Source organism: Falco biarmicus, chromosome 3, assembly GCF_023638135.1.
Source record: "Falco biarmicus isolate bFalBia1 chromosome 3, bFalBia1.pri, whole genome shotgun sequence".
In the NCBI taxonomy this organism is placed as follows: Eukaryota; Metazoa; Chordata; class Aves; order Falconiformes; family Falconidae; genus Falco; species Falco biarmicus.
Window position 1 is genome coordinate 92,196,547 of NC_079290.1, and position 26,448 is coordinate 92,222,994.

The following is a 26,448-nucleotide window of genomic DNA, read 5'->3' on the forward strand; positions in this document are numbered from 1 at the left end:
TTTTTAGTGGTTTTCTCTATATGTGCCTTAGTGAATTCCAGAAAAGTTTAATGGTTTACAGGGTAGGGAAAGATTTAAAAAACCCCATACGTATATTAGCTGTTGGTGTGCTCTTTGGTGCTCAGAAGAGTTGTTAGTGCACATTCTATCCTGCTTCATAATCCTCCTTTTTGTACCATCAATTAGAACTGTAGATAATCGAAAAGCCTGATATATTGAACCCCAGTGGTGTTTAGATTTTGAGGATTGGTAAATAACCTAAGGCTTTGGATTTATACATTGTAGCTATGGAATACTTACTGTTGCATTTGAGTTTCATGGGGCTTTTAAGGATGTTTAGATTGCTATCTGTTGCTAAAATTGCACTGTAAAATGTGATTTATTATACCACATCAGCTAGTTTATTGAAATATTAATACTGTTTTCCAACCCACAGACTTCCTTACTTTTGTTAGTAAGTACGGTGGAATTTACGACATACTTTTTTTCTGAAATAGAAACTTTATAGTGAGTGATAAATGGAATTAGAAGGCTTTAAATGGGACACTTTTTGGGCTCCAAACCTGCCCAACTCCTAGAAATAGCATCAGGAATAATATTTCTTTTGATCAAGATACCAGCCCTACCAAAACCAAAGGGTATTTAAAATTTAACTATTGCTAGGGGTCTCCTCTGCTGAATAGTCTGTGAGGGGGAATGCATTGGAGAGAATCTGCAGCATCTGTTGTTACCTTGTTCTGATGGGGAACCTGCGCTTTCTCAAAACCCATATGGGATTTCCAGTGGATCAGTCATCACCTTCCAGCCTCTGGCTGTACGTTTTTTTTCCTAGTTTGAGTATGTATATTTCTTTCTTTTCAAAGTACTAACCCAATTTTTTTGTACTACATTGAAGATTTTGTCTCTTTGTAAGTATTTTTCTCCATCTCGTGATGTAACTTCTGACAGGTACTACTTTCATCTTCTCCAGTTTTCCAGTCCTGTTAAAATGTTGACTCTAGGACTGTGGACAATATTCCAGTATCTTACTAGAAGACTTCCTGTCTCTCCTCCAGTCTCCCTTTCCTGTTCATAAACTAAAAAAAAACAGTAATCCTTTTTACCACAGTGCTGCACTGGTAACTAGCAGTGAGTGGCTTGTTAGCTGATTCTCTGAGTTGCTACTTTGCTGCTGGCACAATTGCTCGTTATTCTGTAGGGATGGCCTGGATTCCTTTATCCTGACTGTTTCTTTTTGCATTTGACTGTGTTCCTCTATTTGTTTCTTCGTTGACAAGTCTGTCATCTTAGTTCAGATGACAGTCTTTCTACTTAATGTTTTTACCAACTATTTATAAAAAAAATCTTGGTCATAAAGGTGTTATTGGTGATGATGCAAATACTGGTGAAAGAGTAATGTGGGCTTTAGTAAAACTTTACCTACATATGTTCTCAAGTTTGCTTCTTCAAGTATTGGGTGTTTTGGTTTTTTTATAGTTAGTACTTCAGTCCATGTAACGTACTGTTCTATTGGCATCGCATAAAACTATGTCTGTAATCAGTCTTATGGTAGCAAGTCTCCTTTAAACTGATATACTAATTTTGCCTGGTTACTTTATTCAATGAAGCACTTAATCTCAAAGCCAATATAATACGTTCTCAAACATTGTAACAAACAGGTGCGACTGGCTGACATTAAAACTGATTAGTTGAATTAGTTGAACCCTGCAACAGCTTTTCCAATATTTTATCTGGGATTTAAGTCAATATAACTAATTTGATTATGTAGTCCTCTCTCCATAGGTTTCTTACAATACTTCTTTCTGTAAATACAATGGTTATGACATAGTTACTTTTAATTTGTTCTTATTTTAACAAAATGTCTAATGTACTATTTGGCATCATAACCAAAATTGGTAGTTCTTACAGTTCAGACAGTGTTGATGTGATAGATTAAGGATTGTCTTCCAGAAACCTAATAGCATTAGTTTGAGATTTGTTTAATTTAGTAATGTTTGGATGTTTGTTAAATAGAAACCCAGTGATACTATATTTTAAATGTTTCATCTAAAAGCATTAGAAAATACCATGTTAATGAAACCTCAGATTTTATGTGGGAAAAAAACCCATCAGAAATGTGTAAGTACAGATAGGAAATAACCTTTTTGTAAGGGGGGGAGAAATAGGGAAATCTTTGGGCAAGTATAGTATCAAGCCTCGTTTATTGGAGGTGAGGTGTGAAGATTATTGCAAGCAGTGGTGTTGAAAATTACCTGTTTGAGAGAAGGAACACTAGGCAATATAACAAGTAATTTTATAGAGGGATTGAGGAATAAGTTATGGAGAGGGGGAACTGGATGTCAATTGGAAGTCAAATACTCTCATTGGGAAGGAGAGGAAAAGCCTGGTCTGCCCTTGTGCTATGGGTGAGCATGGTATTAATACTTGTGACTGTAGATGTAACATCCTGTGTTATTAATTAGAAAGTGCCCCCTCAATGGAAAAGCTTTCATAATTTCCTTGAGAAATAGGAGCAATATATTTACTTTTATGAAATAATCTCTACTACCATACGGTTTAACTAAACTTACATGTTTGCAAATACTTGATGTGATGGGTGAGTAACGAGAAGTTGTACAAGGTAGTGAAAAAAAGCAATTATAAATTAAGAAAGGGAGTAGATAAGCAAGATACTAGCATTTACTATTGCTAGACATGGGAATAATCTGTCACTAAAGTGATAAATTGTTAGAATTTTGGTGCTTTAACAGAAGGGGATGAATGATAGTTGCGTATACAAGGAGATGGGACTCTGCAGCATAATGGATCTCTCTTTTGTTAATACCTTTGGCTTCTTTAAACTATTTTAAAATGTGTAAAATTTGGGGTGTATTTTAATTTTGAAGCTGAAGCATTCAGCATTGATCTGTCTTGGTGGGATTTACAACCCTTGCACCCTAATGGCTGCTCAGGGAAAGGAGTGCCTTATATTAGTGCTGCAAATAGTAAACAAAATAAACATTTGCAGAGAGGACCAGGGAGAAAAACAGTGAAAAACAGATGTGAGAAAATAGGATAGGAATAAGCTAGATAGGAGCATGCTGAAGAGAAGGTAGGAAGTGGCTAGACTGCAGACTGAAGTAAGTCCTTCCTCTAGAAAGTGGTTGTCAGTCATCAGCAAATGATACAGAAGAGACAATCTGCAGCATGGGAAAGAGGTGTATCACCTATCTGTTGTGATTTTTTTTAAAGTTTTATTTCTTTTTAATATGGGTTATGCTTAGTTCTAAAAGTTTCTTTTATGGCTTTTTTAAAACATTGTTCATGTTACTTTGTCCAAATAAAATGTGTTTTAAAGTTAATTGTGGCTTTTGAATCATTCAGATGGATACTTTCAAGGTGTTGCAAATGGGACATGGGTATACTGCAAAAAAGATCTGGTAAGGCGCAGAAGTGCTTTAGTACAGCATTTCATTAAACTATTAGGCAAGCACAGAGACAAATACGTTTATGCTGACTCAGTAGACATAACGATTGGAATTTAGTTGCAAGTGACTGGGATTTAAGTGAACAAAAAGTTTCGACAGTAAATTAGATAACAGGGGGTCTAACACATTCTATTAATTAGAATACTGCCTGTAGATGCATTGTGGAAGTAAAATATATTCTCAAAATAGGCACTGGAATCTTCTTTTTACATTCAAATGTTGGAAGGATGCAAAGTAAGAACTATGGGTATATACTCATCCTCCTGGTTGTTTTTTACACAGTCAAGTTATTTTAAATATTATATTTATATGCAATGTACAAGCCATTATATCTTGCAGCCTACATGTTTAACAGGTAGTAGGTATATGTAATTTCTGGCTGATAAGTTCTTCATATTTTCTAAGAATCAATTGTTGTTCTCATGCCATACAACTAAGAATCTCACTTGCTGAATAGTATCATTTCTGTTGTAATGAAACTTGAACTTGCTGGTTATTATGTGTCAGTGGTGATCCTGAAAGTCACAAATGTTTTCCTAGAAGAATGTTTGCACACATTGGTCTCCTTCCTTGCTAATGGTTCTGCGTTCATCTTTCAAAACACAGAACTGATTCCATTAGATGAGGTTTCTTACATTGCAGTCGCTTACTGCATATTGTGTGCGTGCTATGAAGTATTTCATTCACACCAGAAGATAGATACTTAAAATATTTAATCTTTAATTTCTAGTTTTTTGGTTTTCAGAGTGGAGTAAAGACTGATACAAAGCTTTAGTTTTCCGTCACCATCTTTATGCTGGCTTTAAGTGCAAAGCAGGTCTGTGCCACCTTCCTCCCCAAGGAGTGTTCCTGGCTGTGGTGTTAAGCATACGTAGCCAGGAACGCTTACGGAAAGCTTAAGTAACTTGCAGGAAGAAAAAGAGTATACAGAGCAGTCGCCTCAGACTGAGAAACGTGGAAACCTGGTGTGAAAATACTGACATTTACAGTGGTGTTGCAGTACTTTGGTTTTTGCAGTTTAGAGCTGTTACAAGAGCAAGTTGGTAGTTATGTCCTACCAACATAGGATTGTTCAGAATTTTGAGTGGTTCTGGGAGGGAATATGTGATGCTTGTTTCGTAACGGCACTGGTTGAAATCTGTTGGTGGAAAATTTAGTTCTGTGTAAGACTGGTGAATGAATTGCTTGCTCATTTGTACCACATACTTTTCCTCTCCAGCACAAGTCCTTGCTTAATCAAAGGTTCCCTGCCTCTTTTACCTACTCTGTCAGACCAAGAAAATCCATTCTCTGCAAAGCGGTAACAGCAGTCAGACCTAGTGGTGGTTAGAAAATCTTTGAATAGTGTTTGTTGTTTTGCATGTAGCAGAGGTCATTATGGTGGATCCATCTCGTACATGAAAGCAAATACTGACATGCTAAGTACATTCCACATACTTCTGTATCCACCCACTCAGTACAGATGCTTCCCTCTTCCCACGACGGCTTCCAAAACAGTTCATCTGGGAGGAGGGAACAGATGATCATACGCTGCCACCTAATGGTAAACATCAGCTTGCTACCATGAGATAGGAAAAGACTTTCTGGAGACTTTGATATTTATTTATAAGTGGCTTGTATGGAAACGCAGTCAGTTTCATCCTTCAATGCGATGGGCTTGTGAAAACGTTTATCAGAGATCCACGTGGAAAAATTATGAAACCTGCAGGTGTACACAATATATATGTGTACATATGTACATATGTATATGATGCTGTACACAGTATATAGTCCTAGTTTTATGACTTTAAAAACATAGTAGCACTTAACTGCTTGTAAGGCTGATGCATCGCTTGCAGCTACCAGCCTGTAACCTCTTAGTAGATATCTCACATTCTGCCATGTCTCAAATATGGTTGTCATTTTGTTGTCGTATTTCTGATAAACCCATGCTACTAGGGAGTAATTGCCAGAGGGCATCCTTGTCTTTTTGCTGTTGGAGATCTTTGTTAACACCTCCTGATTTGTTGTGTTTAGTCTACTCCAGGGTCCCTTATGCTGGTCGTCTTGCATGCATTATGAGCACAGTAGAGCTACTACAAAGCCTGCTTCTAGGAGTCTGACTGGTACCAGACAGAGGGAGGAGTGTACAGCAGCTCTAGCTGGAGCTTGTTTATGCTGGTTGCTATTCAGAATCTGTGTTTATTTAAAGTTGCTCCTTTTGACCTATAAACTCCTGTGGAATTGAGGTTCAAGTTACCTTTTGGTGGCTGTATCCTGTTTTGGGACCTGCGTTTAATCTGCAAATGTTGTCATGTATGCTGAAAAGCATACTATGAGATTTTGAAACTCTGGGAGGAAAATAATCTTGACAGAAAAATCACACCTTGCTAAGCTGCATTCATAGTCAGGCTCTGCTCATGAGTATCCATTGCATTCTGTTGTTGTTACTCAATTGTGACTACTTGGAGGTTGTGATTTACCCATGGAGATACAACTAATCTTAAACCTCTGCAGAATATAAGTGCTCTGTATGTGCACAAGTTCTGCAGTAGAATTTGTAAGAGCCAATATAGACTGTGATGTTAAATTAGATTTATTGAGTGTCAGGCTATAGAGAACCTAAAGTTTGGGCTACTAGAGGGAGTGCCTTGTATTGTTGGGCGCGTGCGGTGCAAGTGAATTGATTGTACCCTGTGTGTTTTGAATCCAAAGCAGACATGCATGGCCTTTACATGGAAGTAAGGACCACTACATTTAATACCGCATGACTGTATTAGCTATACTTAAAATATGTTTGAGGGAAGTGAAAGTGTGTAGTGGACTGAAACCAAATTTATTTTAATTCTAGTTCTTATGAATATAAACAGCATGTGAAATCTTAACTACTTTTATATTTAAAATCGTTACTGATGGATGAGTGAGACTACTTAAAAATGTTAACTACGTGTCTTGTACCGGGTCTGGTTCTGTTTTAAATAGAAGTCTACCTAGCAGAAAGCACTACTATGTAGATCCTATATGTGTACCTTTGCTGAAATTATAAAGGTAGTGAAATATGTGGAGTTATCAAGGATGGTGAACTTCTCTCTTCTTTTTCTGAGGTTTTCTGAATTCAGTTTGTGGTTCTCAAGTTTCTTTTACAGTGATTGCTTTCTAGTCAATGATTAAGTATTCAGAGTTGCTTCCTGAAGTGATTCTTGTATAATGAGCAAATCAACAGAAAAAAGATCAACAATTTCATTGCATGTCAGCTCAGTCTCGGTTTTTGCTACTAGTTCATATTTGCCCCATAATGTTGAAATGAGTAAAACAGAAATACTTTCTCAAGTCACATATGTGCTTTTTTATAAGTAAACCGTAAGCAGATTTTCATGAGAACTTCCAAGGACTTATTTAATTTACTAATGGAAGTTAATGAAACAAACTTGTGTATATGTGGAATCAGTCTCTTTTTAGATGCATCTGGCCAGGCCAGACATTTTAGAAGTACAGTTGCTTTCAGTTTGAACTTTTTAGTGAGCAGCTAATTGTGAAGACAGCTGTACCAAGTCATTACAAGCTGCTTCTATCTGTTAGTGGAAAAACTACTGGTAAAATTTATGATAAAAATGAGGATACTACACCACAGAGTATAATATATTGTTAACAGACTGCACACATTCACATTCATATTTCTACTCTGTTGTGACTATGTCTAAAATATGTCTGCACAGATAAAAGTACCCATAAACGCATTGATAATTTATGGTTCTGCACAAGTACATCTGCTGGGAAAAAAGCTCCTAATAACTTTTCAATGCAGCGAAACATCACACTGAAGAAACCCCACCCTTCATTTCTGCCCCACTGTCTGTGGGCAAAAGTAATTTGCAGGAATTTATTACATCCCTGGCTAAATTATTGGGGTTTCTCTCCCCCTCTCTCAAATAGGGTTTTTTCCCCTAGGAATTGTATAGCTCATGCATAGGCTTAAACTGCTATGCGTACGTCTTACAATCTTGCAATGAGTAGCATTTGGTAATGGTATATTTGTTGAGTGAGTGTGTGTGCTTTTTGTGTTATATCTATTCTTTTGTCTTCTGAGAAAATGTACTGATGTTCTGAAAAATATGAACAGAATTCTGCTTCTGTATTGTGTGTGTGCACTTATACAGTGCTTGTACTGGAGATCTGAGTCTCTTCTGAGGTAACTGTAATTTTTTTATTGTTTCTGGGTTTTAGCATTAAAAAATGGGTTTGACCACAAAGATGCCACCATGTGTGGATTTAATAAAAAAGCTTTTTTGGACAGTCATGCCAGGTATCACATGTGAAGTACCATCCTGTAGATTCATGTGTCTGCTGGGCACTTCTGACTACTGTGTGTGAAAAGTAAGATATCTTTACATGTCTTTAAAGGAAGGATAAATTAAAACTTTCTTCGCCTTCTTCCATGTATTGGCATTTTCTGTGCACTAACTGGCATTCATGAAATGCAACGTCATTGGTAATTCTGAATCTTACTGCTTATGTTTATATATTTTTATATTAGTATTATCACTTTTTCATTGAACAGAGAGAAATATTGGGACCCTCATTTTTAGTTGTTACATTTGCTGCACTAGTTGCTACACTAGTTTCCCCTGTCTCTCTAGTTTTCATATGTCATTGCTTTTCCTTGCATCTAATTTGATTTTTTTTCTTGGTTTTAAAAAGTATTGTTTAATGCCACTGCTGTAATCAAGTGCTACTGATGAAAGACTTCTGTGCCATGTCATTATATATGTAAGTCCTTTGTATCTGGTTGTGCTAATGGCCATTTGGATATGAATAGAAACTTGTACAGAAAACAACTATTTTTTTTCTGTATAATTGTACTTTTTAATGTGCCTGCCTTTAGATTTGCTTCACTTCGTCTGCTGTTCAAGATAGCTTTAGCTATCTTGAAACATGTTTAGATTACAGAAAAATTAAAACTAACAAATCACTGCCTTCGTGTCCATTGAAAATGGCTTTTCATACTATTAAATGTATTTCCAATAGCTGACTCCAGATTGCTACTCCCACCCAAGTTTGATCTCAGATGCAAAGTATGGCAGGTTTGCATTTGCATACAGTGTGCTTTGTATAGCAGAGCTCACCTAGCTTGTGAGCATCAAGGAGGGATTTTTATTGACTTGAGTTTGACATTTGTAATCCAAAAATCCAAAAATTTTTAGAATAGAGTATTTCATTTGGAAGGGATCTACAGGAATCATACAGCCCAACTGCCTGACCAATTCAGGGCTTACCAAAAGTAAACTTTTGCCACAAAAACAAAACCTTGTTTGCCACAATTAGTTTCTGAAGATGGGATGCAGCTGTGGGTAAAGAATAGAATGGTGAGTGCACCTGGTGATGTACTGGGAGCACACGATGGAATGAATGTAGCCAAGTGTTAAGTGTGTGTCTGGACTGCAGGATGAAGATTGTCATGTTTCATGTTTTCATCAAAAAGTGCTTTAAATATTTTTATTACACTGACTTTAAATGGAATACATTTTCTGTATGAGTATCTTAGAAGCTACTTGTAATGTCAAATACACTGTTATAAAGAATCTGCTTTTACAAGGAATTGGCTCGCATGCTAGCTTTATGCATTGTAAGACTGAATAAAAACAAACAAAACATGCTGTTTCTCACTCGAGACATGCCCACTTTTGTTTTGTGTACTATGAACAGAGATGGATCAGTATATTCTGTTTTGCAAGAGGGTGATTTTAACTCAGGGTGTTTGTATATAATGGAAGTATGTTCCATGTATCTTCCTTTGTGTTTCCGTGGGACTTGGGCTGCACATGGACCAATAGACAGTGATGGTGCGAGATCAATTACTAGCTGTCAACTGGTGATGTCCTGTCATTTAAAAGTTAAAGATACTGTTCCATGGCTTATAGACAATATTATTTCTTATTTACTTGGTTTGATGTACTGATTTTCCTATTTAAAAGGTAAGAGTTGACTCTGAGTACATCCAGCATTAGTGGTCCTGCATGTGAATATTAGTAATACCATGGTGAGTCTGTCTAGTCTCATTTTCTGAAGGCAGCAGTTTTCTTTCTTTAAAAGCATTTTGTACAGGCAATATTTCTGCCATGTGTAAAGGTGAAATCAAAATGGTAAAATTAGGTTTACTTAATTAGATTTCAATCTCTTCTTTCCCAGGCAGGCTACATGTGTGTATAATACCAGATTTAATTTCATGGTGAGATACAAGTTTATATTTACATCTTGTTGCAACATGATTTGGTTGGTTTGGGTTTTTTTTGTTTTGTTTTGGTTTGGGTTTTTTTATAATGTGGCATTACTAATTGTAAGCTGTTCACAAGAACATGTCTCACTGAAGAAATGAATATTCATTTTTCAGAGGCAGATTTCCTCAAAAAGATTTAGAGGCACTGTTTCCTGGGATGAGTGCTGATTTCACTAGCGAAAACTTTTCTGCTGCCTGGTATCTGATTGAGAATCATTCAACAACAAGGTTTGTTACTATCATAAAAATAATTGTTTTAAGTGCAAGTCACTCAATGTTATTTCATTATCCAATAGACGTGTCATTGGTGGTTGATGTTTACAGTAATAGACCTGTAGTTTCTACTGCCTGTGACGTTTCTGCTTGGCTAGAAACGTGAATCAACAAGTTTTGCTCAATGTGGTTATGAAGAAAACTTCATTTTTAACCAGATCTAATTTATGGCTTGCTTCCCCCCCCTCCCCCATGTAAGATGGGGAAGAAGAGAATGTCTTTCTTCAGGCTAAAGCCCTCTGTGTATGAAGAAGTTGGGCAGCATGGCCTTAAGTGGACACTCCAGGGGTTAAGTCATGACTAGAGGCTCAGGATCACTGAACAGACTAAGAGTAAACCAGTAGTATCAGTTAGCTTTTAGTTAACTCTTGTGGAAAATGCTATAGTAAATTAAGTTGGACAAATGAGTAAGATCTTTGAGGTAAATCTCTCAACGTCATTAATGTCTTAATTTTTAAACCTAGTTCATAATATGTACTTACATGAATGCATTACATAAATACATTTTGCATGTATAAGTGAGTTCTGAAACTTTTATCTGCTGGCGTTTGGATAATACTGGAAGCCATTTTTAGTAGAGAGGATGAGCCTTTTTTTTGTTGTTGTTTATAGCTGGGTATTCTGATTAGCATTTTGAAAGGCAATACCACTTTGCAGATTTAATATGTTTTTTGTTATCTTATGGTAGAAACAAGGTTGGATTTGTTTGAGGTTTGGTGGGTTTTTTGGGGGGGGTTTGGTTTTGTTGTTTTTTGGGTGGTGGTGGTTGATTTTAGGAGCTCCAGAAATAAGCATTAATCTGCTTGGGAAATTCCTCGCAAAGTGGTGGCAGATTGAAGAGGCAAAACAACAGCAAGAGAACATTATTATCTAATACATATGAAGTGACGGCATGTTTTTATATCCAATAACTAAAAGAGGAGTGATTCAAAATGAATTCTACCTCGCACAACCTGATAACTTCAGGGATCACGAGGTTTTTAAAAAAGCTGGGGGGTTAACAGTGAGAAGGAACAAACAGCTTTTGATGTAACTGTTTTATGTTTGGCACTTGGACTGTTGCTGTTTTGTTGCTCCTTCATGTGGGCACCAGTGACACTGCCAAGGAAGATGTGGAACAGATCAAGAGTTGATTGCAAAACCCTGGGGGCAAAAGTGAAGAACATGGGAGCCCAGGTATTCCGTTTCATTTACATGTGAAGGAGAAAGCTTCAAGTGTTAGCGGATGCATCCTGTAGTTTCAGAGGTGGCTGTACCGCTGGTTTCAAAGGCAGCGTTTTTTACTCCTGTAGCCATGGATCCATTACTAAAGAACAAGGACCGCTAGTCAGAAATGGGATTCATTTGGAGAAGTGGGGCGGGAACATCTTTGCCAGCAGGTTTGCACTTTGGTGACAAGGACTTCAAATTAGGAATATCAGGGGATGGTGATAACAGCTTGAGTTAATGAAGGGACGGAGTGCTACATACGTGGTTCAGTGATGGCATTGAGAGTGCTGTTGGGAATTGCAAAACCAGCTGGAAGGATCTAACCTCAAGTGCCTTTACACATGTAGCCTGGGAAACAAGAAGCCAGAGCCCCACATATGGGATTAGACAAGCACATCACTGGAATAAAGTGGGGTAGCTCACGTGCCTGGTGTTCTATGATGGATGGGAAGAGGCTTTCTCAGAAATACATCCATGAAAGAACAGATGGACTTGACCTTTGTGTGAAGGAACAGCTTGAATAAATACATGCTCCCTCTTATGGAGCTGGTAGCAGGATGGTTGAGAGCTTGTTAAAGAGGCTGGAAAGGCTAACATCGCAGTGGGATGAGGAATTGAACAAAATCTTCCTTAAGAAACTTGAGGAAGCCTGCACAGAGCAGACCCTGGTTCCTGTACAGGACTTTAACCTCTGTGATTTACAGGAAGGGCAACCATCCAGGAGGCTTGTGGAGAGTCCTGGGAATGTCTTCTAACGTAGCTGCTAGGTGGGCAATCAGGGGTGCTGTTTTCCTAGATCTGATTCGTGCAGGCAAGGCAGGGGACATGATAACCAGTGGCAGCCTTGGCTGTAGCAGTCACAAAATACTTGGGTGCAAGGCTCTAAGGGATGTGGGGAAGGCAGGCGACAGAGTACGTGCCTGGGTTGGGCAACAGTAGTATAGAAGAAAATCTGGTGTTTGTAACATGCCAGAAATACCAGTTGGCTGTCTAGTCCATACCATCTTTTGGGGTGTATTAGCAAGGCTGTGTTATGTAAGATATGGGGATAATTACTCTGCTCATTGTTACTAAAGCTGTAGTTGAAGTGCTCTGCCCAGTTTTGGCCACTGGTTTAAAAAAGACAGGAAAGCAGAGACACAAAAACAGGAGTATGTAAGTATCTGTGGGTGTACAGCTTGAATGAGTTATGTGCCTTTAGAAAGGAAACAAGATTAATTCAGAAATAATACATTAATATATAATTTAGGTTAGGTGCAGATTAAAACCAATATTTGATTGCTTAAACCCTGGGACTGTGTAACTGAGTGCTGCAGAATCACCATTATGGAGAGTGCTGAGATTTAATTTAACAGCTGTCTGTCATGGGTGGCTTGGGTACATTTAAGGATGCTGTAGACCCAGAAAATTAATTAAATTACTATTTAGACTGATTTAAGTTACTCTTTTTATCAGAATTGCCATGGAATATGAACGACAGCATAATGTGGTGGTTGTAAAGCCTAGTATGGCAAGGTGTCAGTAAGAACATTGATTTTTCTGGTCATCAGTACTATGAGTTGATAATAAATAATTACATGAGCTTGCATGGTGCCTTTTTAACTTGTACTGTGCCAGTGGGTCAGTGCCTGAGTGTCCATTCTCATGGACTTTTAAAAACTTCCTATTAAGAAAAAAAATATTCTTAACACTTTGTCTAGCATCAGCTTAAATACTTCATCTTTCTTGGGGGAAAAAAACCCACAAACAACTTTCATTCAAGTCATGAACCCATCAGTCTAGTGGAATAAAAGATACTAATTTCTGGTTTTAAATGAAAGCTGGGGGTTTTTGCATATTAGCTCAGTTTATATTGGTTTACAAAGTCTGAATCTTAGTGTTGGACGTACAAAAGCTGTATAAAACTCAACAGGAAGAATGGCTCAAAGGGTAGGGTGAATCCAGTCATGTTTTGAATCTAATTATAAATAACTTTTTAAATAAAGAAGGGGAAAAAATGGATTTACTACTTCTCACTTCAAAATGTGTAGTCTTAGAAATATTCTGGAATTGTATAATTATCTGCCTCATATCATTTGTGCTGTTTTTGCGGAAACACACAGCAACGGTTTAGTTCTTGTCCTCTACATAACCTCAGGTATTGGGAATGCTAAATTTGTGGTGCAGTGATGTTTTGGTTAGCTTATGTCTGTTTTTTCCTTGAAGGAAATTCTTTGTAAGCAACCAAAATAACTTTTTTTTTTTTTTACCTCAGCAATATTCTGACAAATATAAATAAACTGTGCAGACATAGTATTAGATCATCAGGTAAGGTGAAACAGTGCTTAAAAGATAACTGTACAGATTTTTTTTTAGTTTGAAAATGCTGCTGGTAAGTACTTCTTGTATGCCCAAATAGACCCATCCAGCTATTGAATAATGTGATTTCTGTCCAGCAGATGGAAACAGGAAATAAAACAAAATGTTGTGACATCATTAATATAAAAAGGAAAATGCATGTAAGTGCACCAGTGTGTTTTGTCTTCCAGCAGGTGGTGACAGCTTTCCCACTGCCTAGGCTAAAGTTTGGTTTGTTGTCTTAACATGTCTTTTTCTACCTGTTTAAAATGGGCAAAGAGTATTGGTGGAATTGCCTTATGCCTTAATTTCCTTACTTCATTGTTTCCCTCTCCTCACCGAGGTATAGTGCAGTTTTTTTGATTCCTTTGTGTCAGGGAGATGGGTTTAGCCTGCAGGTAGGAGAAATTACTTTAAGCATGAAAATCATGTGTTATATTTGTGTTTCTGAGCTTGTTCATGATAGTGCTTTTGTAATTAATCCAGCGGCATAACTACTGAGATCATATTCATAGTCATCAACAAAAAGATGATATGCAAGTAATGAAGAATTAGTCATGATGTAAGACTTCTAAAGTAATTGCAGCTGATTGCAAAAAGTAAAAATGTGAAATCAAATGTAAACTGGCAGTAATCTGGAAATATTAGGAAACTAAGATAAAAAGTAACCTACCATACAAACAATAGTGATGAGTTGGCAGTTAATACTGCCCTGTGAAGTGTCTTTCAAAAATAATTCAGTAGACTATATATAAAAAACATACTTCCATAAAGCAGGAATCCATTCAGCTTTTCTTTATTTTTGCACTAATATTGTCTTCGATTCTGAGCTGTATGTCCAAACTCATATAAAAATATTGAAGGAATTCAGAAACAGAAAGTGAAAAAGGTTTGTGAACTAGGCTGCAGAGTTAAACAAATAAACAAATATCTCTTATTAAAGAGACTTCTAACATGCCAGTTACATAACCAGTAGTTAATCTGGTGTGCTAAGTGTAGTGAGTTGGACTATCACCTATTTAAGGTAGTACAGTTAAGAGCAATATTGCATGTTTAAAAGAAATTTCTTGACTAATTTGTGTTATAAAGAAATCTATTCCATCACAAGTGATAGAAACCCTCCATTTGGGATTAAAATTAAAACAGGAAAGCTCTTTGGACTAAAAGTAAGCTGTCATCAAGCAGCACACTTTTTAGCAATTACTCAGTCATTAATAGTTGTTGCAGAAGTAGCTGGCTTGCTTTTCCAAGTAGTTGTTCCATTTATTCATTAGCTGACCTTGTTCGTTGTTTGAACGTCACAGGGGTTTTCTTGTTTCTTTTCAGTTTTGATCAGCTCAAAATGGCTGTTGTGAATTTGAAGAAACAAGCCAATAAGAAAAATGAGGGCAGTCTAGCTTATGTGAAAGGAGGTCTCAGCACATTCTTTGAAGCACAGGATGCTCTGTCAGGTAAATATGCTTTGTGCTTACTAAATGCAGATACTGTCTTTTCTTTTATATTGCGTGTGGTTGAACTTAATATTAAAAATACTGTTTTTCTTCACAGTCCCGTCTGAAAGTGTATAACAAGCCCAAAGTCTGTATTGTGTTGCTCAGAAGCTGGGACTGGCTGGCTGATTATTGTGGTAGTTTTGGAAAAGATGGCATCAAATGTTTATGGAGGCATTTGATGAAACTGCTTAGACCACAAATCCAGAAAGGAGAAGAAATGTTAAACTGAGGATAATATTAAGATGACTTACAAACTGTAGCAATATAAAAAATAGTTTTTATGATGACTTATCCCATAGTCAGACTGCAATATTTATATGAATATTCATTACACTCTGACTTGGGAAATCAGACAGCCTTTATATTCTGCTTGCCATAGGGAAAATGCAACACACTAGTGAGATTAACTTAGTTGTGTGTTCCATTTTTATATATAGCTTTATTTTATATATACACACTTTAAAACATAAAATGTCTCTGAGGTAAAAGCTCATTGCGGGCTGCCATAGCCCCGTCTAGTCAGGGACTGTGCTGAATAAGAAAGTGACAGTGCTGGGCCATCCCCAGTAGGGTTGACACTAGCACTATGCAGTTCTTCATAGCTACGGTATATTGCAGGATTATCATTCCTGATCATTGATCCTGTGTAATGGGTACCATGGAGTAAGGAAACTTACATTTAGTCATAGCCTCAGCCAAGCTAGTGCTTCCATTGGCTTTAGGAACACTGCTTTGGAGAAGTAAGAGGTTTTTCTTGAACTGCTTGCAGGCCACTCGCTGTCTGATACTTTCCACACGTCAGGGAAAAGGGAAGGTAGTGCTGTCTCACCTGGTGGTCCACCTGTATTACTGCCCCAGGCAGATTAACCTGTGACCTGCCCATCAGATGACAATGTTTTCAGAAGTGGTTGCTGGCTTTTGGCTACCTGCCTAATTCAGTAATTTTTAAGAGAACTTTTTCCACAAGTGCAAACATACGTGCTTTGGTAGTTAAGACCTCTTCTTGAGACATCTGAAGGTTCTTGCTGTGAAGAATCTTTTTAATTCCTAAACCTCTCTATTACCCCACCCAGAACTGACCTATTACTGATCTGTTTTGGAAAACCTTGGCCTAAATCTAGATAGGCTTAATAACAGAAGAGGAGTATTAAAGGATTTAGTGGAAATACTAAAATATGTGATAGTAGTCGTAGGAAAAGACTCTTAAGAAGAATCACTGTTCGGCATTCTTTACCTTTTTTTTTAAGCTGAGTTTGTATTAAATGCTAGGAAGAATGATAATAGGCTATTTGTTTGTAAGTCTTAAATATCTTGAAAATGTTGAAATCCTAATTTTTCTTAAATAGTTCAAAATCCTAAATAATCCTGAACAAATACTGAAATATGATTTGTTTTTCACAACCAAATCTGCTCTGCATATAGAGTATCAAATAGACCAGAAAAGTTAGTAGGATTTACAAAAAGCTAATGCAAACTATGAATGTTGTGAGGTTTTAGAAAGGCTGAACACAACTGACAAGTTTTCTCTTGTCCCATCTACTAAAATGTAGGCTTCTTGCCTATTCTATCTTGCCTTTCCTGATCATTATTTTATTAATATTTTTATGTTCCTACTTGTTCTCTTAACATCTTAATTTATCAGGAACCAAACACATTTGTTTCACTAACTACTATGCTCTCAACCTAAATAATAGCTGCTATACTGTTCTGCATCTCTTATCTGTATCAGTGTTATCTTTACCTAAAATTTGAGTTTATCAGTGCAGTCCTTTAGATAAATTATGAACTCAAACAACTTGGGATGACTCATGTGGTACATGGTGCCACTTTTCATCTGTAACCAAAATGGCTTGGTTTTGTCTTCCTCCCAGTGATACCCCTTAGGTGCTCAAAAAGAAGCAGACTTGTATCTTGTATTGTTATGAACAGTGAATTAAATAATACTAAGAAAGAATGGCCTTGATGCTGTTGTAGAAGAAAATCAGAAACTTGAAGTCTTAATCACTTACAAATCCAAAGCTATAAAACTGGAGTTCAAGAGACTTGTCAATACAATATTTAGTTGTTAAATTCTGAAACCAAATTCTTAATGAGGATGCACTGCAGGTCACAGCTGCCTTGTGTAGCATTTTAGTATGCATTTTTCGTGTGAAATTTCCTATTAAATGTGCCTGCCAAAGTGTTTTTGATTCTTTTCAGTCAAAAAAAACCCAACCCAACACCCTTATTGCCTATCAATTTCAGCTTTGTAATGCAGAACTGCCTATTTGCCCTTTTTTCCTCTTTATGCAGAATATTTTTGAGGGAGCAAAGCTGGAAAAATTTCATCATTTTTGAAAGACTTGAACCTGTGATAAGTATAATCAGCAGCTAAGTTGGATGTGGAGAGTGTTCCACTAGTAGGAAGAAAAAAAAGGTGTCTTTGATGCCACCATCCAGCCCTCCTGCCAGATGTCAAAGCTTTTCTCCAGAACATTTGATCACTTCAGGTTTCTGAAACACAACAAGACTTAAGCATAAGCATTATTAGCATTGTTCTAGAGAAGCAGCTTAGATGCAAAATTTTAAACCCCCCACAAAACAAGCAAAACCCCCATTAATTCTTAGGCATGCAATTTAGAAATTCAAGCTCTTTAAAAGAAGAATGTTTACTTAAAAATCCCGTTACACTCTGGTATGGTGGGTTCATCCTGGCTGGATGCATGCCTGGTGCCCACCAAGCTACTCTGCCACTCCCTTTCTCAGCAGAATAAGGGGAGAAAGTAAGATGAAAAAAAACCTGTGGGCCAAGATAAAGGCAGTTTAATAAAGTTGTAGCAAAAGTCACACATGTGGAAGTGAAGGAAAACAATGTTATCCTCTACTTCCCATCAGCAGGCGATGTTCAGCCACTTCCAGGAAGCAGGGCTTCAGGATGTGTAGCAATTGCTCCGGAAGAGGAACATCATAAATAACAAATGCCCCCTGTTCCTCCTCCTCTCTCTTAGCTTTTATATCTGAGCAGATGTCATATGTTACGGAATATCCCGTTGGTCAGTTTGGGTCAGCTGTCCCGACTATGTCCCCTCCCGAGATCTTGCCCCCCACCCCAGCCTGGCGGTGAGGGGTGGGAAGGCTGGAGGGGCAGCCTTGATGCTGTGGGAGCGCTGCTCAGCACCAGCCGGAGCACTGCTGTGTTATCACCGCCTCTCTGGCTACCAAAAGAGAGCACAGCACTGGGAAGGCTGCTGTGGGGCTCAGCCAGGACCAGTACAAACCATTATTGAGCATATGTAGTCTGTCTTCCAATATAACTTGAATTTCCTGAGCTGCTGCTTTTTAGTTTGGATTTATTTTTTTTTTTTTACTCAGTTCCTTTGGGAAGATTTCTACTATCTGATGTGTTTTCAGAAGATAGGTTTTTGTTGATGGGCAGAAATTTAGGTTCTCGTGTTTCCTTGTCAGATATCCTAGAACACATCTTCCAACCACAGGTTACGCTTTATAAACTGCAGATCCATTCTGCAGTTGTAGTGCAGAGCTATCTGTCTGCAGTTATTTCTCCTAGGTCTCCCTAACTTGGTGCAGTATGTTACTTTTCATAGGAGGCTCACTTTGAGAGATATAATACTGGCTTTACCAGGTACTTCATACTCATCTATTTGCTTGTCTGTTTATACCTGCTTTTATAATTCATACACATTTAACGGTGTTTGTTTCAAATACATGAACTTGATCTGGGAAATCCTGTTATCACTGATTAAGGTGCAGCTTTTTTCGTTACTTGTGATCAGTAAGATTGGTCTGATCTTAAGTATGCTGCAGTCTGTATTACGCATTTAAATGGGTATTAATATTTTCACAAGTAAGCAACAAAAAGATAAAAAGTTATCCTGAGATGTGTATTGTATTTTGCGATTTAGAAACTGTTTACTAAGAAAATAAGAGGTCAAATAGGCCAGAACCCTTGCTTGGTTGACTTAATTTCTTGGAAAATAGAATAGCCTTATCAGATCCTCACATCTCTCTGCCTGTTAACTTGGCCGACAGTTTGACAGTGACTTTGCTGTGGAGATGTTCAACGGGAAGTTTGTTTCGTCAGCTGAAGGGAGCTGTAAACTGACCTGGGGGGAACTGGGCTCACCTCAACTTGACCCACTTGACCAAACTCCAGTGTTGGGGAGTTCAGCTAATTTATTTCCCATAATTCTCGTTGCAACCCAGAAAGCAACAGTCCTAAAAGGGCTGCTGTTCATATGCTCGTAGGCAAGTTGTGTTTTATTGTCGTGAGCAAGTCATGTCCTGCACAGAAGTCTTTGGAAAGTTAGGAAATTAATTTGCTTCTAATATACTTTTTCAGAAGTGCTCTTTACAAAGAGTCTTAGGCTGCAGAGTTTCTTTTTATTTAATTGAAAAGAAAAAAAATAGGGAAATGACCACTTCAGTCACTCAATTATGCAAAAACATGCAAGTGTGAAATTTGTATTGGCAAGTAAAGAAGATGCTGTGTTGTCTTTGAAACACTGATACGTTGAACAAATTTGAGGTTTGGATTTGACTCTCTAGTTTGCTATGGCAACAGCTCTTGTGCAGTTACAACTACAAATATGGTTTATATGATTTTCAGAAAAAAATCTATACAAAAGAAGCACTGCTGGCTGCTACAGCACTATTCCTTTTTTCCCTTTCCACTCCTGTTCAGATGTGTGGCCTATGGGAATGCTGGTATGATCAGAAACTTGAACTGCAGTTGACCTTTTGTCTAATACCTAAATACATATGTTAGGTTAATGTTTACGTGGCTGAAATGATCCTATATCTGGTCAACGCCTATTTTTTGGTGATTTTTTTTTTTTTTTCCTTGCTGTAGAATACTTTTACACTTCAATCCCCTAAGGCCTGTTCTGGGATGAGCATGTCAGTGATCCAGGATCTGATTCAGTATGAATAAGCGTATTCTGTTGCCATTATGTCTGTTAAATTAATTTGCTCTGAAACTAAAACAAAAGAAACCACTGGATTTATATTGAACTCTGAGTCGGACTGGGAATTTCAGAAACTAAAACTTGGTGCTCATCTGTGATGTAAGCTTCTGGCTTTTGAGGAATTGTGTCATGTTTGAATTTCGAGTACATACAGCCAATTTTTCATTAGTGATTCTGTTTGCGAGCTAGACTGATGACTGACTAATTTTGAAGTGGTTATACACTGCTAGCTCTTATCTTAGTTCACTGTCTTTTGTCTTTTTGTTTATTTGTCCAATGAAATGCTAGTCCATAACTTGGTTTTGCTGGGTAGTATGGCATCAGGCTGTTACACCAAGTTTTGCTGTTGTCACACTCCTGTTTTGTCTTATATACCTTTTCCAAAATGGTATGAATTTTTATTAAACACATGGATTTGGGTAAACAAAATTCAAACATACAATTACTACCTAAATGTTATGCAGCTGACTTGAAATGGCTAGAATAGCTCTGTGTTGAGTGCTTTGTGGTGTGTGTCTATTAATGTTATCTTCCTCATCCCATATCAAGTGATAAATATAATCTTTGCAGAGTAAGAACAGCCTGCTATTGTAGCTAGTTATTTTCAATATGGTAATTCCTAGAGGTGCAGAAGGAACTGGGCCATGGAAATAAACAGGCAAGGTGCTGCATGTGTCAGGCATGTATCTAACAGTCTGTCGGTGACTTCAGAGTAACAGTTTACATGCATGTATGTACCCCACAGTAGATGAAAGTTAAAATTATTTCAGTTTAAGAATTCAGATCCTGCCTGCAAGTAATCATGAAGCAATACTGATGTGCTCTAATCTCACTGTCTAGCTTTCCAAGTGGATGGTCGTGTCTGAAGGTTTGAGTTATCTTTGTGCAACACTTCAGAGACAAAAGCTGAATTAGAAGCAGTTGCACAATCATTGCTACCTATTTTGTCCTTACATTTATGAATAAACAGGCATGATGATTTAAGTTTGCTTGTTGAAAACTTTTTTATTCTGATCTCACAGCGCTAAATAACGCAGCGGACATTGCAACAAGCAATGTATGCCAAGAGATGACCTGACAAAGGAGTGTTAGCGAAGTGTTTTAAGTGGTGGTAAACAGTTTAGTCAGGTGGATGCTTCCTTTTCATGCAATGCCTACAATCAATTTCTGTAGCAGACCAATTAGTATCTTAATACAGCTCTAAAAAAGCAAAAGTTCTGTGATCATGATTATTAAAAGGTTCAAACTTGCCTTTCATGCAGGTTCTAGCATAGCATTGTCTAGGGGGTGGTTTTTGTCTCAAGCAAGAGGTGACCTGATTTGAAAAAGTGTGAAACAGCAGGACTTGTCTCAGTCCATAGTGAAAATTCTGTGCTCAAGCCTGTACCTGCTTTTATGCTGACTGCTCACATAGCTTCTTTTAAATCAGAAGCTCTTTTAGAGGTGGAAGCTAGTTACTAGCAGAATTGCTCCAAATGGATGCAGTCGTAGCTTTTAGCTGCTGTGTGGCTGTCACATTTTATGAAGTTTTTGTTTGCTTGCATTTGAAAAACAGTAAATCATCAAAAAGATTAGTTTTGCAATTACAGTTTTCAAATAGCAAATACTGCAGTTCATTGCAAGTGTGCAGAAAATTACTTATGATTAAATTTGAGCCAGACTTGACCTACAAGCTATAAAATGAGCTTAATTTTATGTTACATCATTCCATTTTGATTTCCATACCACTTTTAAAATACATGCAATATTTAAAAGCTGCTTTTATTTCTACCATTAGCTTTTTAGATCCAGAAGGTTAGCACTGTGTCAGTAAAAAGAGAATAACATTTCCTATACTCTAAAATTCTGAAGTATCCTGGCAAAGGCCTGGGTCCAGTCCCGGAATTTTTAGTGGATCTATAAGCAGAATAATAAACTATGCTTTCCTGTCTATTTCTGAGCTATTTGCGTAGAAATACCCCACTTGCTTAAATATAAACCTGTGTGAGAACAAAATTATCAGGCCTCATAATGTTGTTAGACTACAGTTTTTAGTCTCATATTTCTATAAAACCTCCCTTCCTAGCACTATGCTTTCATTACTTTTTTTAAAATAATTTTCATTCTGTCCATTTTCTTTTGATTTTTGCTACTGTGTTGAGTAAACAAGCTTGAAAAAGTAAATGCTAGTAAAACAAAACACAAAAAGGCAATTAGAGGCAATACTACATTTAATATTTTGTAATTCTTGCTTGGTTTAGTAGTGTTTACCAAAATAAAGCTAAGTTTTCTATGCAGTTTGCAAAAAGATCTAGAAATGTTGGGGGAGGGGGGGAAGCCCAAACCACCCACCCCCCCAAAAAAAACCCCAACCAAAAACAACAACAAAAAAAACCCACCAACAAACAAACCCAACACAAACAACCTTAAAGTATTGACTAATGGCCATAGTAAAGAAACTTTGGGGTTTTAGGTTTTGATAGTGTAATGGGTTACTAGCTCTGTTCATGACATGCTGTCTTTACATGTTGCTTTGCTCATTACATACAGCTATGCACTCCTGTTGAATCCATTCAGTACATACAGCTATGCACTCCTGTTGAATCCATTCAGAAGTTTTTGCACTACATAGCAGTGCTGTCCTCATCTATAGCCTTCTTATGTTTTGTTCAAATGACAGAAAATTGTTAATCTTTCAAGAAAGGAAACCAAAGGCATTTTTATTCATGCATTGGCGTAAATCATGGCAGCATGTTAACATGTGTTCTTCATCCCTCCATTACTGTGCTTTGGTGGGAAGTTCTTTATAGTTACCACATCAGATCCTCAGAAATACTATGCTGAGTCAGTCTTTCCTTTTTCTCGTGGCCCCCACCTCCACCCCCCACCCCCACCCCCCTTATTTTCTGCATCTGACTAAAAAGGGTCAGATGTGCTGACTGCTATGTGAGCAGTCAGCATAAAAGCAGGTACAGGCTTGAGCACTAAAATTCATTTCAGGTACTTTTTTTTTTTTTTTTTTTTTACCATATTTCTGTGAAAACGGGTAAGATTTTCTGATACACCAAATGCATTTCCAGCCATCTTTTAATCAGAAAACGGTTGAAAACTTGCATCAATGTTGCTTTAAGCTGAGTTAAGCTGAAGAAGTTTTGAGAAAGGCACTGAGTGATAATCTCAAAATACATTTTAAAAATATCTAATGAGAATGAAACTTGCAAGTCAAACTGCATGACCATGGCAAGTGTGGTTTACTTTGTTAGATTTTTAGCTGCCAAGTAGAAAACCATATCTTTCCTTAGAGTAAATACAACTCTTTTCAACACGAGCAGCAATGAATTAATTGCAGTGTATTTTACTAAAAGACCTGTACTATAGCTTATTTGCTAGATTGAACTTTGCATGTATTTTGACCAATAATAACTAATTCTGAAGTATTCAGTCAGTTTAGAGATTGAGAGCTCTGAACTTAGTCTTTGCACTAGTATCTCACTGCAACTCTCAAGTTTGCAAGCCTTTAAATACTCTGATTTAGCTGGCAAACTTGAACACTTACTGGCAAAGGTGATACAAAATACAGTTAGTTTTCTGGCCTCAGGTGAAGCATCTAGACTCAGCCTCTCCTTATCTTTATTTATTGTATGCTTCTTATGGTAAAGCTTCTCAAAAATAGTAAACAGGCTCTCCTAAGCTTCTAGCTGCTGTTCCAACTTGTATAGTCTGTATTGGGTAAGGCCAGGGTCACAGGCAATTCAAGAAAAAATGCCGTCCATCCTTTACTTCAGGCCTTCAAAAAGCTAACATTCTCCTCTCTCTTCTTGCTGCAGCCCGTGATGAGTTGAGGGTATGAGGTTGCATTTGAAGGTAACCTGAACTGCTGGCCACTGTGAGAGGTGTAGGCTGGCTTTCCGCCGGCTCTGGGCCCTGCGATAGTTCCCTTTCCCTTACATTGCAGTGGTGCAGCTGGGGCAAGGTTTAGACAAGCTCACTGATCAATGAAGTCTCTTACTGAGGGACTTTTCCACAAGATCTTCTCACTGCATCCGCCTGGCAGCTCTGTGATTGCTAGATCGCGCAAAAGGAAGCACGTGAATGCAGGAGGATGGGGATTGTCCCAGACAGCACCATCCCACTGTTACATGGGTTTAGTACTCTTAAAATAAAAGAGTAACTTGAGTATCTCTAGATTCCTTCCAATCACATTAGGACTGTAGATACTTTTCTTGACTGCATATATTTTTTCTTGTCCAAACTGCTAACTTTGGAGACTTTTTGTCTTATCCACATAGAAGGGACATGTCCTTAGATTTTTAAAAATCAGTTGATGTAAACTAAGTAAGCTTATGCTTTCTGATAAAGCATTTTTATAACATTTTTCACTATGAAAACTTAAAACTTTCCTCAACTTTTGTATGCATATGAATGCACTTATTGCTAAATCTAAATACGATGTATAAAAATAGCATCAGTACAAAAGTAAGTATCACGTTAAATGTGGAAGGAAATACAGCAAATCCTATTGTGTGTACACAGAGTAATTTAGGTAGGTCTACATTTTTCAGTATGTCCTAACTTATTTCAGACAGTGGTCCAAAAATACCTTTTGGTTTACACTACCAGTTACAAAGGCTTTGTATGACTTTATCTGTACTCTGCAGTGCGTTCCACCTTTCAGGAACTTAATGCCTTGTTTTATTTTTATTTTTTGCTCCACTGACATCTTTTTGTCTGCCTGAACACACCTGTGAGTTGGCTTAATCGGGTCGCTCTTCCTGGGTTTCCAACACCACTATTTTCAAACTAAGAATTTCAAGTACTTTGTGCCAAGCCACTAACTTTAAATGCTACCAGTGTGAAGAAATGTTATCTTCCATATTCTAAAAGCAAGAAGAGAGAATAGTATTGCTATTGTATATTCTCATCTAAAGGAGATGAGATGGGGAAGTGCTTTGGAGGTGATGTGTTTTAAAACTTCCAGGAACTGATTAATGAGCATGATACAATTTCTAAATAAGCTCCTTTCAGAATAAAAAACTACAGTTCATGACTTGATATTTTTGCAAGTGTTAACATGGTAAATCATGCTTTGCCAAATCTTCTTGTTCTGTACATGGTAAAGAAATCTTCATGTTTCACTTTCTGTTGCCAATATATGTGCTTTGATAGAGGTTTAGATGTTACAGTTCAGTTTTGGAAATTCTTAGATGCGTCCTCTTCAGGCATAACATTATAGTTACTTGGTCAGTAATTAATGGTTCCAAAATATTAAATTTGAATATCTAACTCTAGGGTTTTTTTATCAACATCCATTTAGAAAGGATCTTTCAAAAATATGCTTCATAGTATTATTTCAAAATACGTAAATTAAAATCATTACACTTTGATGCAGTTCCAATAGTACTTGCAACATTTGGTTTTAAAATATCTGTTTATGTTGTGGTTGCTGTTGTGATGAACTTGCCTTTCAGTATGTAACATTAATTGCAGTACTGTAATTGACCACCCCAACCAAAACTGGTGTATATAAATGGAATAATATCATTAAAACCTCTAATGTTTTTGTTACAAAATTGTAGAGGCATTCCTGTAGGTAAGTGGTGTCCACATAATTTATAAAATCTGTGCTACAGTTTACTATGCATCATTTTTTAAGATAGACCTCTTAAAATATTCAAGAATCTCTTATTTTAGTTCATTAAGTGTTGATTGTCCTAAGAAATATGGTGTCCTAAATTAGATTTATATTTTTCACTTCTAATGACTTTAATAACAAAAATAAAGAGGCATTTTCAAGAAAGCAAAGTTTCCTGAAATTTTTTGTGTAGGATCAAGGGATTGAAGGGTCAAATTGAGATGTTTGAGAATAATGGAATTCTCTCCCTCTCCCTCTTTTTTTTTTTTTTTAAATATCAAACCCATCCACCCCATCCCCTACATGAAAATTCCTTCTTTGAAGGAGGCTGGAGACTTTCCAAGGGCCATCCTGTCTCAGAACAGCCACCCTCTTTCACTGCTTATGGTAGGACTGAGGTCACAGAGCTGCCTTACTAAAGGTAGTTTCTGTCCTTGTTTCCTTGAATTCTTAATTGGCATCTGCGTAAGGGATAGCATTGTAGAGGAAACCAGTTTGTAATGACTTTTCTGTGTGCACATTATATGCAGTTTGGGGTGGTGTTTTAGACTAGCTTGAGTATAACCAAGTGGGCTGAGTTCCAGGTATCTCCTGGAGCTCATTCGGTAGGTATAGGCATGGAATGCATCTTCTAGTTTTGTTTCATCTTAAAAGAACCCTGCTGACGAACTTGCATTTCTCTGCCATGCAAACCAAAGCAAGGTAAGCTGGGACAATTGGGAGAGTGGTTTCAAAACTGCATTTGTGTGTTGACCAAAATATATCATTACTCACTTGCTTCAAAGCACTGAGCATCACTGTTTTCAAAGGCAGTTTAGCTTAGCTTCTCTTCATTCTACTG

At 37.3% G+C, this 26,448-nt stretch overlaps 1 protein-coding gene across 2 annotated transcripts in view; it reads left to right on the top strand.

The window, feature by feature from the left end:
• Positions 1-26,448, top strand: part of EXOC2 (exocyst complex component 2) — a 133,665-nt gene that overhangs the window by 21,551 nt on the left and 85,666 nt on the right. For both annotated transcript variants that reach the window (XM_056330882.1, XM_056330883.1), the window contains exons 5-6: positions 9,835-9,948; positions 14,866-14,990. In XM_056330882.1, coding sequence (XP_056186857.1) covers positions 9,835-9,948; positions 14,866-14,990 — 239 coding nt within the window. The remainder of the gene's footprint in view (positions 1-9,834; positions 9,949-14,865; positions 14,991-26,448) is intronic.